This window comes from Drosophila santomea, chromosome 2R (assembly GCF_016746245.2).
Source record: "Drosophila santomea strain STO CAGO 1482 chromosome 2R, Prin_Dsan_1.1, whole genome shotgun sequence".
Taxonomy (NCBI): Eukaryota; Metazoa; Arthropoda; class Insecta; order Diptera; family Drosophilidae; genus Drosophila; species Drosophila santomea.
Window position 1 is genome coordinate 21,537,586 of NC_053017.2, and position 15,406 is coordinate 21,552,991.

General features: G+C 48.3%; 3 protein-coding genes, 1 long non-coding RNA gene and 5 other non-coding genes across 12 annotated transcripts; all 9 read left to right on the forward strand.

The window, feature by feature from the left end:
- The first annotated feature begins 346 nt into the window (after positions 1–346).
- Positions 347–2,788, forward strand: LOC120445861 (H/ACA ribonucleoprotein complex subunit 4). 3 transcript variants are annotated; one of them, XM_039626503.2, is made up of 6 exons: positions 347–480; positions 541–909; positions 986–1,237; positions 1,430–1,704; positions 1,931–2,335; positions 2,397–2,788. In XM_039626503.2, exons 1-6 carry the CDS (start codon positions 468–470, stop codon positions 2,607–2,609), a joined length of 1,527 nt encoding a protein of 508 aa, XP_039482437.1. In that variant the 5' UTR covers positions 347–467; the 3' UTR covers positions 2,610–2,788. The 3 variants fall into 3 exon arrangements, with proteins under 3 accessions (XP_039482437.1, XP_039482439.1, XP_039482438.1); XM_039626505.1 differs by lacking the exons at positions 1,931–2,335; positions 2,397–2,788 and having other exon boundaries at positions 1,446–1,703; XM_039626504.2 differs by lacking the exons at positions 347–480; positions 541–909 and having other exon boundaries at positions 1,096–1,237; positions 1,446–1,704.
- On the forward strand, positions 1,735–1,874 carry LOC120447288. Its single transcript, XR_005615962.1, has one exon. It is a non-coding gene; the product is annotated as a small nucleolar RNA snoR639/H1 (small nucleolar RNA).
- A 117-nt stretch (positions 2,789–2,905) lies between the features above and the next one.
- Positions 2,906–4,437, forward strand: LOC120445863. The gene is made up of 6 exons (XR_006356464.1): positions 2,906–3,133; positions 3,329–3,379; positions 3,564–3,613; positions 3,796–3,850; positions 4,085–4,113; positions 4,306–4,437. It is a non-coding gene; the product is annotated as an uncharacterized LOC120445863 (long non-coding RNA).
- Positions 2,920–3,007, forward strand: LOC120447290. The gene has a single exon (XR_005615964.1). It is a non-coding gene; the product is annotated as a small nucleolar RNA Me28S-Gm1083 (small nucleolar RNA).
- Positions 3,172–3,255, forward strand: LOC120447293. The gene has a single exon (XR_005615967.1). It is a non-coding gene; the product is annotated as a small nucleolar RNA Me28S-Gm1083 (small nucleolar RNA).
- Positions 3,413–3,498, forward strand: LOC120447291. The gene has a single exon (XR_005615965.1). It is a non-coding gene; the product is annotated as a small nucleolar RNA Me28S-Gm1083 (small nucleolar RNA).
- LOC120447292 lies at positions 3,644–3,730 on the forward strand. Its single transcript, XR_005615966.1, has one exon. It is a non-coding gene; the product is annotated as a small nucleolar RNA Me28S-Gm1083 (small nucleolar RNA).
- Positions 4,438–4,827: 390 nt separating the features above from the next.
- On the forward strand, positions 4,828–13,389 carry LOC120444337. 2 transcript variants are annotated; one of them, XM_039623897.1, is made up of 6 exons: positions 4,828–4,974; positions 6,506–7,859; positions 7,919–8,888; positions 8,949–9,115; positions 9,178–13,064; positions 13,131–13,389. In XM_039623897.1, exons 2-6 carry the CDS (start codon positions 6,507–6,509, stop codon positions 13,261–13,263), a joined length of 6,510 nt encoding a protein of 2,169 aa, XP_039479831.1. In that variant the 5' UTR covers positions 4,828–4,974; position 6,506; the 3' UTR covers positions 13,264–13,389. The 2 variants fall into 2 exon arrangements, with proteins under 2 accessions (XP_039479831.1, XP_039479829.1); XM_039623895.1 differs by lacking the exon at positions 4,828–4,974 and adding an exon at positions 5,783–6,118.
- A 333-nt stretch (positions 13,390–13,722) lies between these two features.
- LOC120444338 (7-methylguanosine phosphate-specific 5'-nucleotidase) lies at positions 13,723–15,281 on the forward strand. The gene is made up of 2 exons (XM_039623898.1): positions 13,723–13,914; positions 13,996–15,281. Exon 2 carries the CDS (start codon positions 14,111–14,113, stop codon positions 15,068–15,070), a length of 960 nt encoding a protein of 319 aa, XP_039479832.1. The 5' UTR covers positions 13,723–13,914; positions 13,996–14,110; the 3' UTR covers positions 15,071–15,281.
- The last annotated feature ends 125 nt before the right edge of the window (positions 15,282–15,406 follow it).

Consider the following 15,406-nt stretch of genomic DNA (forward strand, 5'->3'; position numbering starts at 1 on the left):
AATTCCCGCCAATTGAAATTGCATGTAAGCTCCTGTTAGAAAGTAGGCAAGGCTGACTTTTCATAATAATAAACAAGTGGATCCTTGGACATAACTGTTGCACTTTATTATAAACAAATAAAGAGCTATGAACAACTTAATTTCGAAATTAAATGATAGTAAGAACGTACTAACCAATAATTAAAAGTGGTTATTCTAAACTAATATGTATTCAAATTTATTTTATTTACAAATAATACAAGCTTTTAATTCAAAATGTATTTAACAAATTGACTCACGAAGACATATCGCAAGATTCTCACGTACGTATCGATATCTGCTTGCACTGCAGTGCTGCGCAAAGCTATCGTAGCACTTATCGATAGACCGCGCGCTCCACGTGTTTTTCGTTCATTTTCTCGCAGCGCGCAACACGTGCGGAGGTTTCTCTCCGTCTATTAGTGGATTTAGCAGAAAACGTAGATAAAATGGCCGACGTGGGTAAGTCTCAAATGTGATTAATTAAAAGAGGCTCCAATTAAACGAATATTGCGCCCACAGAAGTACGCAAGGAGAAGAAAAAGAAGAAGATCAAGGAGGAGCCCTTGGACGGCGATGACATTGGCACGCTGCAGAAGCAGGGCAACTTCCAGATCAAGCCCTCCTCCAAGATCGCCGAGCTGGACACCTCGCAATGGCCGCTGCTCCTGAAGAACTTCGACAAGCTGAACATCCGTTCCAACCACTACACTCCGCTGGCTCACGGATCGTCGCCCCTGAACCGCGACATCAAGGAGTACATGAAGACGGGCTTCATCAACCTGGACAAGCCCTCCAACCCCAGCTCTCACGAGGTGGTGGCCTGGATCAAAAAGATCCTCAAGGTTGAAAAGACGGGCCACTCCGGCACTCTGGATCCCAAAGTCACGGGTAAGTAAACCGCGTGCTCGCCTCCCCCCGTACAAACCTAACCTCATTGTGTGCCGCGTGTTTTTTTTTCTGCCAGGTTGCCTGATTGTTTGCATCGATAGGGCCACCCGGCTGGTAAAGTCCCAGCAGAGCGCCGGTAAGGAGTACGTGGCCATCTTTAAGCTGCACGGAGCCGTGGAGTCGGTGGCCAAGGTGCGTCAAGGCCTGGAGAAACTGCGCGGTGCCCTCTTCCAGCGACCTCCGCTCATCTCCGCCGTAAAGCGTCAGTTGCGCGTTCGTACTGTCTACGACAGCAAGCTGTTGGACTACGATGAAAACCGCAATATGGGTAAGTCTGAAATTTCGTTTGTCTACTTTCGTCAAGAGCTGGTGCGTTGCTGCTGGATTAGTTTATCCTGCAGAGGTGCAGCCCGCTCAAGCCAGTGAAACACCAGTATTTGCCTAACTACGCAAATGCACAATGTAATTGTTAAAACCTCGTCTTTTTCTCTCCTCCAATTCTGCCTACTCACGTGCTCAGGTGTTTTTTGGGTTAGTTGCGAGGCCGGTTCCTATATCCGTACCATGTGCGTCCATTTGGGTCTCGTACTGGGTGTCGGTGGCCAGATGTTGGAGCTCCGTCGTGTCCGCTCGGGCATTCAGTCTGAGCGCGATGGCATGGTGACCATGCACGATGTTTTGGACGCCATGTGGCTGTACGAAAACCACAAGGACGAGTCTATGCTGCGACGTGTGATCAAGCCGCTCGAAGGTCTGCTGGTCAACCACAAGCGCATTATTATGAAGGACAGCTCGGTAAGTTTGGGAACTGGGTTTATACGAACTACCCCATGATATTAAGCCGGCAGGTGCTTGCAATCCCCACGGGCACCTGTGACTATGATTGGGAACAACAAAGCTGCTGATGTGTGTATGTTGGGCAGCGCTGTTATCCTGCGCGCTTGACAAAGATTTTTCGGTCAACATTTTCACCAGAAAAAACTCCCTTAGAATGTCTACTAACAGCCTCTTCTTTCGCCAGGTGAACGCCGTTTGCTATGGTGCCAAGATTACATTGCCAGGTGTCCTGCGCTACGAGGATGGCATCGAGATCGATCAGGAGATCGTCATTTGCACCACTAAGGGCGAGGCCATTTGCCTGGCCATCGCCCTCATGACCACAGCCACCATGGCCTCCTGTGACCATGGTGTGGTGGCTAAGATCAAGCGAGTGATCATGGAGCGCGACACATACCCACGCAAGTGGGGATTGGGCCCAAAGGCGTCGGCCAAGAAGGCGCTCATTGCCGCCGGCAAGCTAGACAAGTTCGGAAGGCCCAATGAAAACACACCGAAGGAGTGGCTGACTGGTTATGTCGACTACAATGCCAAGAAGCCAGCAGCTCAAGAAGTTACCCCCTCGAATGGCTCCAGTGAACCCAGCAAAGTAAGTTTTTGAAATCGATTTCATTCCGCTTTTCAGTTACTAACTAAATGTGTTCCTGCAGCGCAAGTTAAGCACCTCCAGCGTTGAGGAAACTGCGGCGGTCGCGGTATCCGACGAGACTCCTTCCAAGGACAAAAAGAAGAAGAAGAAGAAGCACAAGGGCGATGAGGAGGCCCCAGAAGCTGCTGAGGAGGAGGCAGAGCCAGTAGAGAAGGAGAAGAAAAAGAAGAAGAAGAAGGACAAGGATAGGGAGAAAGACGAAGCTCAGGAATAGAAATCTATAGTTTCTGTAGGATTAGGTTTTAAAGAGAACTCTACGCTTTTTTGTAGAGCCACCTACCAATTGCTAGCTGTTAGGTTTAAGGAGTGTTTTTATGTGTAGAAGTGCATACAAATTACAAATGCATTTAAGTGACATTCGCAATGCAATAAATTGTATATTTTATTGTGGAACTCTTTTGCTAGTTTTTTAAGGACTCGGCTTTTTCCTAGGTTTTTCAGTTAGAAAGGCAGGGCTCTGCAGACTAAAGGTGAGTTTCATATTACATATTTGAGTGCCTTCAAGTTTTACTTGCTTTACTTTGCGTTATCTGATGAGCATTAACTTTCGCCCCTATCTGAAATTGAAACTTCTCATGTTGAATGCGAGATTGGTCTTACTGAAAATAACGCAAAATCGGAAATCTCATTTGAGTTGCTTGATTATCTGCTGACCTCTTATTAACTTAATTTTTGTTTCCATTTCTTGTAGCTTGGAATTCTACTTTAAGGACAAAGTGGAGCGACAGTGAACATAAGGTTAGTATCAATTTCATAATTATTTTTATATTGTAATAGTTCTGATGAGCATTAACTTTCGCCCCTATCTGAAATTGAAACTTCTCTTGTTGAATGCGAGATTGGTCTTACTGAAAAACTAAAAACTATAAAAAATGTGGGCCATCTTCGTCTGAATCCAATATAATTTAAATTCCAATATCTATTTACTTACAGATCAGCGGAACAAAATCTATAAACGTGCCTCGAATAAACATAGGAATTAAGGTGAGAACACATTCATTTAAAATTTAATCTAATTCTTATGATGAGCATTAACTTTCGCCCCTATCTGAAATTGAAACTTCTCCTGTTGAATGCGAGATTGGTCTTACTGAAAAGAATGTCGCTTGAAAACCACGAAAATTTGTTTGAAAGTACTCTAACCCAGTTTTTTGTATCCTCTTTACAGATTGGTTAATCATGTAACGCGATATATGGACTGAATTTTCAATAAAAGAGGTAAATATTAAACTATATTACTTAAAAGTTTTTTAAGTGATGAGCATTAACTTTCGCCCCTATCTGAAATTGAAACTTCTCCTGTTGAATGCGAGATTGGTCTTACTGAAATGCCTCACATTTAAAAACAAGCCTTAATTTTTTCAATTGCATTACTAAAAAGTGTTACTATATATTTTCAGATGGGCTCACAAGAGATTTATTGAAAAACATTAAATACCACAGGAATTCATAAAGGTAAATATACTTAAAACTAACTATTTCTTCTGCGAGAATCTTTCGTTCTGCTATAAAACCTTTAAATCTTTACTGATGTAAAAAAAAAACTGAATTATGTGGCATGATTTTCACATTAACCGCAACAAATCCTACTCCAATAGGTCCTACTGACAATTCTCACAAAATTCTAATGCATTCTGCCCAATATAATAACAACCTTGCCTAACAATTGACTCTCGTTTGCATTTTCAGTTCGCATGGCATGTTGTTGAAACAACAAGGTAAATAAAAAAGCTCGTTTGAAAAGTTTATAGTGAAAATGTTGAAAAGAAAAACCTGAATTATGTGGCATGATTTTCACATTAACCGCAACAAATCCTACTCCAATAGGTCCTACTGAATGTTTTCACAAGAAACTAAATGTGTGATTTAACCAGACATTATTCTAAGTTAAGTATTTCTTCTAATTGCAGTTGTGCTTTTGGCGACTTTCCACTGACTTTGCTACAATTCAATTCCGTTGCACGCACTTTTTCAGGTACAGCACTGTCCAAAACATCATATTGTTAGAATCCTTTGAAAATCAAATAAAAGAAACAAAAGCACGTGACTTCTATTTAATTGGACTAGGTCATGCGTGCTCATAACCTAAAACAGCTGAAATCTTTGGCCTGCTTGTTTTGGGCGGCCAATCGTGGGGCAGGGGTGCAAAAAAAGCGCGCAAGAAGAAGAGGGACGGCCGTTGGATGAAGAACTTAACCACCGACATGTGTGTGTGAAAAATCAAGCACAATATCGATCTTCATATCGTATGGCAATGTTTGATTGTGGTCGGCCTGTTCAGATGTGTAAACACGTTTTTCGCGGACCCGAAAATATCAGCTTGAGTTTTTTCCTACCTAAGCAGCTCTGCGTTCCATTCCGACATCCCTTGCCGCGCTGCCTATCGGACGCCATGTTGGATTTATCGCAGTGTGTTTGTCTGTCACTATTTGTGTGTGTATTCGCCTATGCTTTTTTCCGTCGCGTTGTCAACGAGAACAGCAGGTTAATTGTAAAAATAATTTCAAACTTTGGGGCGCAGTTGCGGATTTACAATTGCCGGCGAACCAACAGACTCCAATTCTTGGCTCTCAGTGCAGGTAAGTGGACCCCAAAAGCTGCTAAATTGCAATGCAGCAGGACATTTGCCGGTGAGCGAGATTTTGTGCGGAGAGTAGAGGGTGCTTTTGAGTGACGCATGCGATCGTGTGCGTTTGTATCCATTGCGCCGCCATGTTGGATTTTCACTTTGAGGTTATTGATTAATTTTCCGCAAGACCGGGAATTGGTTTTAAAATAACCGTTTAGTGTGCAGAATTAATCAAGTGCACTCAATTATTAGGAAACCCAATCCAAAGTTAATATTGTTCGGGCGAGGGTAAATAGTTTAAGGTTTAGGCTCTTTTAACATAAGCAACGTGGCAGGTAGAACATCGCTGCTGTTCAAAAAGCAGGAAGTACTGTACATCGTTTTTGTATTGAAATGATTTGCAATGGTATTCGCTTCAGTTATTTTAGTTTTATTTGCAGTTAATAGTTATCAGAACAGCCTATAGAATTAGTGTTGGGGAAAAAACAGTTTTAAATAAAATAGTTGTCTTTTTACTCTCCCTCTGCAGCATGTTTCTAATCTATGCGCACACATAGACCAGGTATAACCCATTATCAGGTAGCTAAATCTAAATCATATGTTTAGTGTTGTAAAAACAGGACATTTTCCGAAGTTCTCGCCTTCTTTTTCCAACATATTCGCTTAACCCATTTATCGGTAATCGGAAGACGCACGTGCGCCACCCCCTCTCCATACCAATCTTGCTGAAGCAACAACAACAGCCGCTAGTCCATGCCGTTCGTTCCCGCGAAATGTCTGGAAGTAAACAGTGGCCAGGGCTCGTACACGGGCCCACACACACACACACTCGCAAGCACGCATGTGGCGGTGACGCTGAGTCGGAATCGGGATTATTTTGTGATCTGATCGCAGTGCATTGCGTACTTGTGTGTGGCTGACGAACTTCATGGCAACTGGAAGATGAATCCGTCGTGGAACTGATTCACCCGTAGTTTTGACCACAGCTCGCAGTCAGAAAAAGTGCGGAAAGCAAAGCCAACATGTTTTGATGCTGCTCTTCGCATCGCAACGCATCTCGTGTTTGTTTGTGTGGGGGTGCGGCAAAAGGCGCTAAGCCAACAACAACAATCGTGAATACACCGTTTCTGTGATAGAAAGTCTGTTTGCAAAAAGTGCGTAACAAATAAAAATAATAAGCAATTTAGTCATGTATTTTACTGCCAAAAGTAAACTGTAAAATTGCAATTGAGTTGCATATAAAGCACAATTAACCTGTGTGTGTATCTGCTGTTTTTTAGGCAAACTGCCTTAAAATTTGCAGACATAAAATTAGTTTTTTACTCCTAAAATAAGAACCCCATAGTTCATAATAGGAAAATATATGTTTTTCTTGTGAAAATTTGCCATAGATTTTTAGTGTTGAATGGGATCATTATTTTCCGGCCAGTGTTGGTAAACCCGTAGTAATCAAGAGTGCAGTTAGCAGTGCAAATCATCCTGGTTTTTGAGGTTAAAGTTTTGACAACCCGCATTAATGTCTTATTCCGGTTTCCCCACAGCATGACTTACGAACTGCCCCCCATCATATTGAAAGGCAAAGAACTGATCAAATACCGGCACCTCAAGCGAAAATACCCCGTGTCCAAGGGCTTCCTGCAGAGCAACTGGTGGAACGTCGAGAGGTTCATAGTGTACGCCCTCAGTCCCCGCTGCGTCATCAGAAACTATGCCTGGCGCAAGCGGCGCACCCACCGCGTCCGCATCATCCGGCGAGTCCGTATTCTGCTCTTCGATCCGCGTCTCAAGCGGATGATCAAACGCCGTCTGCAGAACGTGCGCCAGTGGTCCAGAAGCCTAGTTGGTTACTACAAGAAGATGGGCAGAATCGTAGAGCATGAAGAGACGGAGGTGTACCGCGTGGCAGAACCTCTGGGAGCCGAGGAGCTGTCCAAGCAGATGAAGCAGCAACTGGAGTTGCTCAAAACGGGCAAGAGAAGTCTGTCGCTCATTGAAGAAACAACTGCCATTGCGGAGGTGCCGCCTAAGAAGCCTAAGCAGATGCCCGATATCACCGAGGAAGCCAGGGTCATTAATGATAGCGATGATCGCCTGGATGCAGCGCCCTCCAAGGAGGCTGCCGAAAGGACACCCACAAAGTCGCCCGCTCAATTTGCCGTCTCCGAGGATGTTCCAACCCCGGCCACGCCCAGCAAGGAGCAAAGTGGCCAGACCAGCACTTGCTCCAGTGCCGAGAAGACAGACAAAACGGAAAAGGCCGGCGGCGGCAGTAAGTTCCTGGACATGCTCATCAGTAAGGTGCGCGTTAAGAACTTTGCGCGTGAGGACAACATGCCCACTGAACCAAGTGCGGTCACATTTTGCACATCCGAGGACGAGGGTAGCGAAGACTTCGTGGGCTTCGACGAGAGCGTTCATCAGCCGGGCATGCTGCTCACGCCGCTGGTGCCGAACAAATGCAAGACCACGGAGGGTAACTCCGCCTTTGTCAGCGAGTCCCTGGATGCCTACATGCGGGAGCATCATATCAATGACTCGGATTCGCAGCAGGACGACAAGGACAAGTTGCTCGAGCCCATGGGACACGATGGTCAGGTCACTTCGCACAGCATGCCGCCACCGATGGACATGCCAGCCGTCCCGGAGGCACTGCAGCGTCTGAGGACGGTGGCGGAGAGGCGGCAGTACTTGCAGCGTTGCAAGAACCACAAGATGGGAATCATTAACAACGAAGCCAATGTATACAGAGAGCTGCAGCGGAAGCAGCGCCAGCGAAAGGTGAAAATCGGTGCCATGCAAGCGCTTCAGGCTTCCGACTCCCAAATGCCATTTACCCGCCAAGGTTGGCAGGCGGCCAGTTATGTGGCCACCGAGCACTCCAACTACTACTATCAGGTGTGTTTTCGAAGGACACTTTTACTTGGACTTTTATCAATTAATTCCATATTTTCCAGGTAATACAAGTGGACGGTGAGATGGTGCGCCTGCCAGGCGCCCAGGGCAATAATTTGAAGCGCGAGAAGTCTCCATACATCAGCAGACTCAGTCGCAAGGAAGCGGAGGAACTGAAGTGCAGCAGCCAGTGTTTGGATGCCCGCATTCCTCAGGAACTGAAAGTGATTCCCACAAGAGTGAGCCCACCAAGGAACCCCAAGATCCTCAACCAGTATCCGCTGCCCGCCATCTTCCGCCCCTGTCCATTATCCAAGAAACCGCTGCAGAGGCCGCTGGACGATGACACGGCCGCGTTGCTTCTCGCTGGGGGCAGCATGGCCGTGGTGAGCATGCCAAATGTGCAGCTTGATGTGATGCCGCAGCTGGGCCGACCACTGGACGAAATCGCCAAGCGGTATCTGCAGCACATACTTCCCCATCACGACATAACGCGGGAGTGGGCCGAGTTTAGTGTGTCTACGCTGCAGGCGCCGCCCGCCAGCATGAAGGATGCAGAGGAGCAGGCTTCCCAAACACCAGCTGGTCGTCGAAAGAGCTTCACCTTCTTTATTCCCTATCTCAACGATCGGAATCACATTCTCGTACGCCGCGTGGTGGACCGATCCGAGCACCTAGACAAAAGCTTTAGAGAGGAGCCCAATAAGCTCCAAGAGTTCGCTTTCCGAGAAATGCTTCCACCTCAGCCGGATGCCGAGATTCTGGCCTGCGCAGACATGATCAACGATATGATCAACACTGTGGCCATCAGCTGCAGCGAGAACAGTTTCATAAGCGAGGACCCGGATGCGTTAGGTGATAGCTCGTTGCCCAGGTCCTCCGATCCGAGTCCCGCGAAGGAGGAGGCTGGCAAGGATACGGATAAGTCCGGCGCCAAGCCAAAGCGACTGCCCAACAAGCAAAAGCGTCTGGCCAACGAACTAAGGCGATTAAATGCCACCATCATAGACGCTGCTGCCAGAAAAGCAGATGGTAAGTTGTCGTTTTACTACCTGATACTAAATAGTAAATCTGAATTACTTTCTTCTCCAGCTAACAAACCTTGCAGTAAGGATCACTGTCAGCTGGGCTGCCTATGCGCCAGCTTGGCAGGTACAGAGCTACCTGTGCGGGATCACTGCGGCAGGGCAGAGTGTGTTCTGGATTGCCGTTGCCTGAGTGCAGAGCAGGGTCGTGTCATGCGCGTGGAAGCCGCAGATGTAATACTCAATATATTACCATTCTATGTGACTATAAAGTAATAAGCTGTACTTTTACACAGGGGCGCGGAATTTCCAACGAAGATGCTTTCAACCTGCGCCGTAAGGCCACAGCACGACTGGCCAAGATGGAGAAGGACTTTACCTCTACACTGGTGCTCACCGACAATGAAACGCTGCTGATCAATGAGTCGCAGGGCGACAAGAAGCGACGCTGCACAAAGGCGCCGAAGCGCTATGAAGACTTCGATGACTCCATGTTCGACGAGGAGGAAAAGGAAGTGGTATCGCCCACAAGCAAGAAACAAAAGAAGATCGCCGCTGCTGCTGCGGCTGCCGCTGCGGCTGCTGCTGCAGCGGCCGCTGCCAGTGCAAAGGTATCGGCTCCTGCTCTAAGCGAGCCGTGCTATGTGAAGGACACGGACCTGGCCAAGTTGAGGCATTGCTTTGTGGGACTACGACGGTTGTCGAATGTAGACAACTTGGCCACGTTCTGCATGACCCACCAGCTTTATAAGTGCTTCTGTGGCGGTGACTCTCCAGATGGCAAGCCTGTTGTAATCGAAAAGGAACAGTGGAACGCACCAGTGACCCACTTTAATCCGGATCTAGCTGTCAGGGCTCACTACAGCTTCGAGCGTCCGCCGGAGGAGTCTTCGACCAAGAAGAAAGGAAAGGAAAGAAAGCCCAAACCTAAGCAGGAGCCAAAAACGATCGAAGAGGATCCGAATCCGCAGACTCAAGCAGCGGAGACCTCTCCGGAAAAGACTGAATTTAAACAAGAACCGAAACCAGCTGATTCCCTGTTCAAGGATGAGACTCCTATGCAAAGGTCAATGGAGTTGGATGCGATTTTCAACTACTTCCGTAGGCGTCAATATCTTTGCCGGCGAGCCGTTTCCATTCCCATGAGCTCTTACCAGCGCTTAAACCAAAGACGGGCAGATCGTGTGCGACACCAAATAGCTCGCCAGGAGACTGCAGAGACGGCTGAGCTGCTTAGGATGCGCATTCAGAGTGCCGTCATTTACTATCGCAAGGAAATCGATCGGCAACGAAAGCGGGAGCTGACCAAAAAGCCTGTCCAAACTTCTGTCATAGAAGTGCGGAACGACTCCGATGCCAGCGATGCTAGCGTGTGCCAAAAGAAGAGTGAAAGCCCCATCAAGGGGCCGACTCCTGGCAAGCGCATTAAACTGCAAACGGAAGAGCCTCCTGCTCAAGAGAAGGCGGCCCATAAGCTGGACATTCAAGTGCCCCGCATAGCCGCTTGCTATTCCCTCAATGCCGCTTCGGTGGACGTTCTTGCTTCTGAAATGGCAAACGAAGCAGCTGCGGCTGCTGCAGCCACGGGATCGTCACATAGTTCCACGGAAGTGGACTCCCCCAATTTCCGGTCCTTCTACAACGAGGTGGTGAAGAACATGAATACCCTGGTAAGCAAAAAGATGCAGGATATTGACCTGGCGCTGCAGCGTGAGAGCAAAATAATCCCGTCGCCCAACGAGGAGATTCTTTGCATTATCAAGTGGACGAATTTTCTCGCTGCCTTTGAATCTGGTTTCGTATTTATTTGGGACGTTCAAATGAAGACTCACAGCTTTCTGGCGGCAACCACGACCAATTTGATGCCCTCTGTGTGCGGCGCCATCGGAGTTGTAAACACCAAGTTTGCACCCGATCCCCAGGCGCTGCCCTTGATGGCTCGAATGCTAATGAATTCCACTCGGAATGAAAACACCAACCGTCTCGCAGTTGTGATGCAGGGCAGGCAGAGTTTCTGGCTAGTGAAGGGTTTTCTGCGACATATGGAAGGCAATGCCTGCACAAAACCGACGCCGATGACTCATCCGCTGCTCACCAAGAAGATCAATGTGCTGTGCTCGCTGCTGGTGAAGCAGCGCATCCGGGAACACCAGAAGAAGCTGCTAGGTGGCGGCAGTTTATCTTCTGAAGCCTTGAGCAGTCCGACAGCAGATGTTCCGCCTCCAACTTCTCTACTTATGAAGCACCGCTCACGGGACCTTAAGCGAAAGTCTCAGGGCGATGAATCGTCATTAAGTGCGCCTTCAATGGCAAAGTCTTCCAAACCAGCTGCTGCAGGTGGTCCTGAAACTGCGACAACGTCTACAGCGTTAGCTTCTGCTTTAAGCCCTGGCACTTCTACGCATTCTGCCGGATCTGCCAAGACTAGCCCAGTCTCTACTAAAAGCAAAAGCAGCGCCTCTGGAATCCGGAGCAATATCGAGTTCAGAAAGGTTAACCACAACGATGTCGATGAATTGCAAATTCCCGAGCTGCACAAGACAGACCACCGTTGGGTGGTGCTGGACATCTTCGATGACTTTTCTCACATCTTCGTGCCCTCCTTTAGTGATATGATCTCGCTGACCAGGATTCACAGCGTGATGCAGGTGGCCGAGGAGAGGCAGAAGGTGGTGAAGCTTCAGTTCTTTCCCAATGCGCCGTACGATGCCTTCGTGACGCCGTCGTCCAAGAAGAAGATCTATTTTGGACCGCTGAGCCTGGACATGCCGCCGCCGGTCCTGGTGCTACTGCAGAGCGTCGATCGGAAAATGATGTTGCGCGAGGTTTACCAGCGCGAGCACTCCATTCCCGTACAGCGCCATCGCCGAAGCATGGCGTTCTGGGTGCTGCACATAAACGGACAAGTGCACTTCGAGATCGACACAGAGTCGACTGCAAAGCTGGCAGCGCAACACACAAATTCCACCGCAACTTCTGGTCTAAATGTGGTCAAAATTCCGTCACAGCTGTCCGTGGAAATAGAAAAGAGTCAAGAAGAGGTGCCACCGGTGGTGATCATCGATAGTGATGAGGAAGATGATGACGCGGAGAGACAACTGGTAATCGATGAGCAGGATGATCAGCTGGCAGTGGCGGACATTAAGGAAGTGGAGCGCACAGGCTTCACCATACAAACATTGCCTTCTAGTGGCGCTCTGCAAATAACGATCTCAGATTCAGCAGAACCATCCCTACGACCTGCCAAAGATGTGGCCGCCAGCCACTTGAGTGGTGGCTTCATGCCGTTCATTGCAAACGTGCCCGCAAAGATCGGGGAAACGCCTCCCACCACCCAATACCTGACACCCCAGGTGCAGGTAACCACGTCGCAAGGTGATCCCGAAACGGTCACAACCAGTTCCTCTACACACTTGCAAGCAGCTAAGACAGCATACACCAAGATCAACGAGTCACTGCAGGAGCTACTGAGCAGTGGAAACACTTTGACTCCTGGAGGTATCACGATCACCAAGTTGGATAGCAATGAGAAGACTTTACCACGCGAATCCGTCCAGAGTGCCAGCAACAACAAGCGCATCTCCATTACCGGGATACATAAACAAGTAACCAAGGCTTCACCTTCAACGGCCACAGTTCCGGCAGCCCGAGCGCCCGTAATCAGACCTCAATCGGCTCCCGTTTCCAAAGGTCTACCCTTATTACGAACCGGTGCAACGGGACCGAGCAATGTGGTCAGGCTTTATCCAAAACCAGCCACAGCTGCCGGTCGGAAATCCCTGCCGGTGAATGCTAAACCGTCAGTAGTGACAGCACGTCAATCCCTCCCAGTCGAGACGCCTGCAGCATCAGCCAAATTGCCTACGGTGGGTGAGCCATCCGCTCGTGTGTCGCTGCCCTCAAAGCCTCCAGCTGCTGGGGAGCACCTGCCACCACGACAATCTCTGCCAGCACATCCTCCCGCAGCAGCGCGTCCGGAGGCGGTTGCAGCTCCTGGCCAAAACCTCACCAACGTATCCACAGCTCAGCTGGCACAAGAAGAGACCTGCTACGGCATCATGGTCGCGAAGGGCTTGCCGCGCTTCCGCGCCAAGGTGCAGGGCTCGCACTTCATGGTCAAGATACCTGAACATGGCGTGTTTCGCTTCAAAACATTCGGATTAACTGCCAGTTTCCTCAGTCGGTGAGTGTATGCAGAATCCTGCGAAAAATCGAAAGCTTATTAATGTATCCATCAATTTGCTTGCAGCCATGTGGCGAAGGATCCCAAACTCAAGGAGTTTTTACCGGCCCAGTGGAAGTTCCATGCCTTGGAGCAGGTCAATAAACAGGTGCCATCTAGGAATCAGCAGTCGCCTGCTGCCATCGTAATCGAAGATTGAGCGGTTTTTCATCACATTTTTCGAATACGTATACATATTAAATATGTAAACTGTTTAGTTATAGACTATTTTGTTATTATGATTACTATTATTATTATTATCATCATAAACGATCAGTTACTTTAATGATGTATAGCATTGTTCAGTTGGAAAGGCCACTTAAATTTGTTCCATTATCACGCCGCATGAGTTGTAATCTTGGTAAGCTGAAGCTAAAATGATTAAATTTAGGTACATGAAAACAACAATTATGTTTACCTTTGAGTTCCTAATAAGTAGTTATTTGGTTTGACCGGTGAGTCCAAGAAATAAATGGCTATTACTTTTGGGACAGTTTCCTTTCGCCTGAAAAACAAAATGTCGTTGGCGAGCATTTCACTGGTTGAAATTTCGAATTTGGCGCTCTCGCCAGCTGATTGTCCGTTCCACATCCCAACCGTTTCGCGTGCGAACAGCTGCTTGGCATGTGAAACGGGAAGTGAGCTGAACGTCGTTTAAACTAAATCCATTGTTTACGCAGCGCTCTTAACTGATTTTCGGGCATAGTCTATATAAATAAATAAAAGCTTGTCACGACGGAGCTTCGATAGCCAGCTGATAGCTGCGAACGCTGCACGCAGACCAACAAAGTGGGCAAAACACTCGTCCAAGGTCAGCCTTAGATATAGAACCACCGACACAGGTGATCACCAATATAAGCAGAACTAAATCGCTTGCCTAAACATTTCGCAGATATCGCTGGTGAAAGCTCAGCGCATTTTGTTGATCGATTCGCGCAGAGTTCAGATACTCTGTCACCGTGATCAGGGGAAGACCTCTAAGCTGCTGGACAAGAAGACTGCTCAAGATGGGCTGTGACGAGAAGCGAGAGAATGCCGGCGGCAGACTCCGTGTGCAGGACATTCCGGCCCTCACCCAGGACCACTGCCGCATGCGGGACCCGGCAAAGGTGGAGCGCATTATCAACGAGTTCGTTTTCGGCGGACCAGAGCGCATGCAGATCGTCTCCGACTTCGACTACACCATTACCAAGCAGCGCACGGAGGACGGCGGCGCAGTGCCCTCCAGTTTCGGGATCTTCAACGCCTGCCAGTCGCTGCCGGAGAACTTTAAGGCGGAGACGGACAAGCTGTACCACAAGTACCGGCCCATCGAGATCGATCCCCACATGCCCATCGCCGAGAAGGTGCAGTACATGATCGAGTGGTGGACTAAGTCGGGCGAGCTGACCAGCGGCTTCGCCTTCGACCAGTCGGAAATAGATCAGATAGCCAGCAAGTACAAGCATGCGCTACGTGACCGCACCCACGAGTTCTTTGCGGACCTCCAGCGCTTAGACATACCCACGCTGGTCTTCTCCGCCGGCCTGGGCAACTCGGTGGTCTCTGTGCTCCGCCAGGCCAACGTTTTGCATCCGAACGTGAAGGTAGTGTCCAACTTCCTTCAGTTCAGGGATGGCCTGCTTGATGGCTTTCAACAGCCGATGATTCACACCTTCAACAAGAACGAAACAGTGTTGAACGAGACCAGCGAGTATTACGACCTAGTGCACACCAGGGACCACATCATAGTCATGGGCGACTCCATTGGGGATGCGGACATGGCCTCCGGGGTGCCCGCCTCCTCGCACATCATGAAGATCGGCTTCCTCTTCGACCACGTCGAAGCCAACATGGAGAAGTACATGGACACCTTCGACATAGTGCTCGTCGATGACCAGACCATGGACGTTCCCAGAACCCTGCTCGCCCTCATCGAGAAGCAGCACAAGCTGAGCCTGGAGGCCGTCAAACAGAGCTCGCTATAATTCCCGCAGGGAGTTTCTGCAATTGGTCTGAAATGTACTCGTGCCGCTCCTGCTCTCTCATTAGCATACTAGTTTCTAGTTGCTAACCGGAACACAACAGAAGCTACTAATTAGGTGGTTTAGGATTAAACATTTTACTCATCTTAACGAATGAATGTATACTTCATGGACTCAAATCATATTAAAGACAACGTTGTGCATTGCAAAGGAATTTGGTTTGGTGCTTGGATCAGTTGATAGTTTTACCAGGAAAAACGCTTTTTGAAGGCATTTATTGGAGGAATTGAGCGATAAGGCACATGTGTTTAATCAGGAATTACATTGTAAAGATAAAAT

What these genes read in the sequence shown, in the direction of transcription:
- LOC120445861 (XM_039626503.2), top strand. An exon ending in TCTGGATCCCAAAGTCACGG is followed by an intron (nt 910 to 985) that starts GTAAGTAAACCG and finishes TTTTTCTGCCAG; the next exon opens with GTTGCCTGATTGTTTGCATC. An exon ending in TTATTATGAAGGACAGCTCG is followed by an intron (nt 1,705 to 1,930) that starts GTAAGTTTGGGA and finishes TTCTTTCGCCAG; the next exon opens with GTGAACGCCGTTTGCTATGG.
- LOC120444337 (XM_039623897.1), top strand. Translation starts at nt 6,507, where the DNA reads ATGACTTACGAACTGCCCCCCATCATATTGAAAGGCAAAGAACTGATC. An exon ending in ACTCCAACTACTACTATCAG is followed by an intron (nt 7,860 to 7,918) that starts GTGTGTTTTCGA and finishes CATATTTTCCAG; the next exon opens with GTAATACAAGTGGACGGTGA. An exon ending in TGCTGCCAGAAAAGCAGATG is followed by an intron (nt 8,889 to 8,948) that starts GTAAGTTGTCGT and finishes TTTCTTCTCCAG; the next exon opens with CTAACAAACCTTGCAGTAAG.
- LOC120444338 (XM_039623898.1), top strand. Translation starts at nt 14,111, where the DNA reads ATGGGCTGTGACGAGAAGCGAGAGAATGCCGGCGGCAGACTCCGTGTG.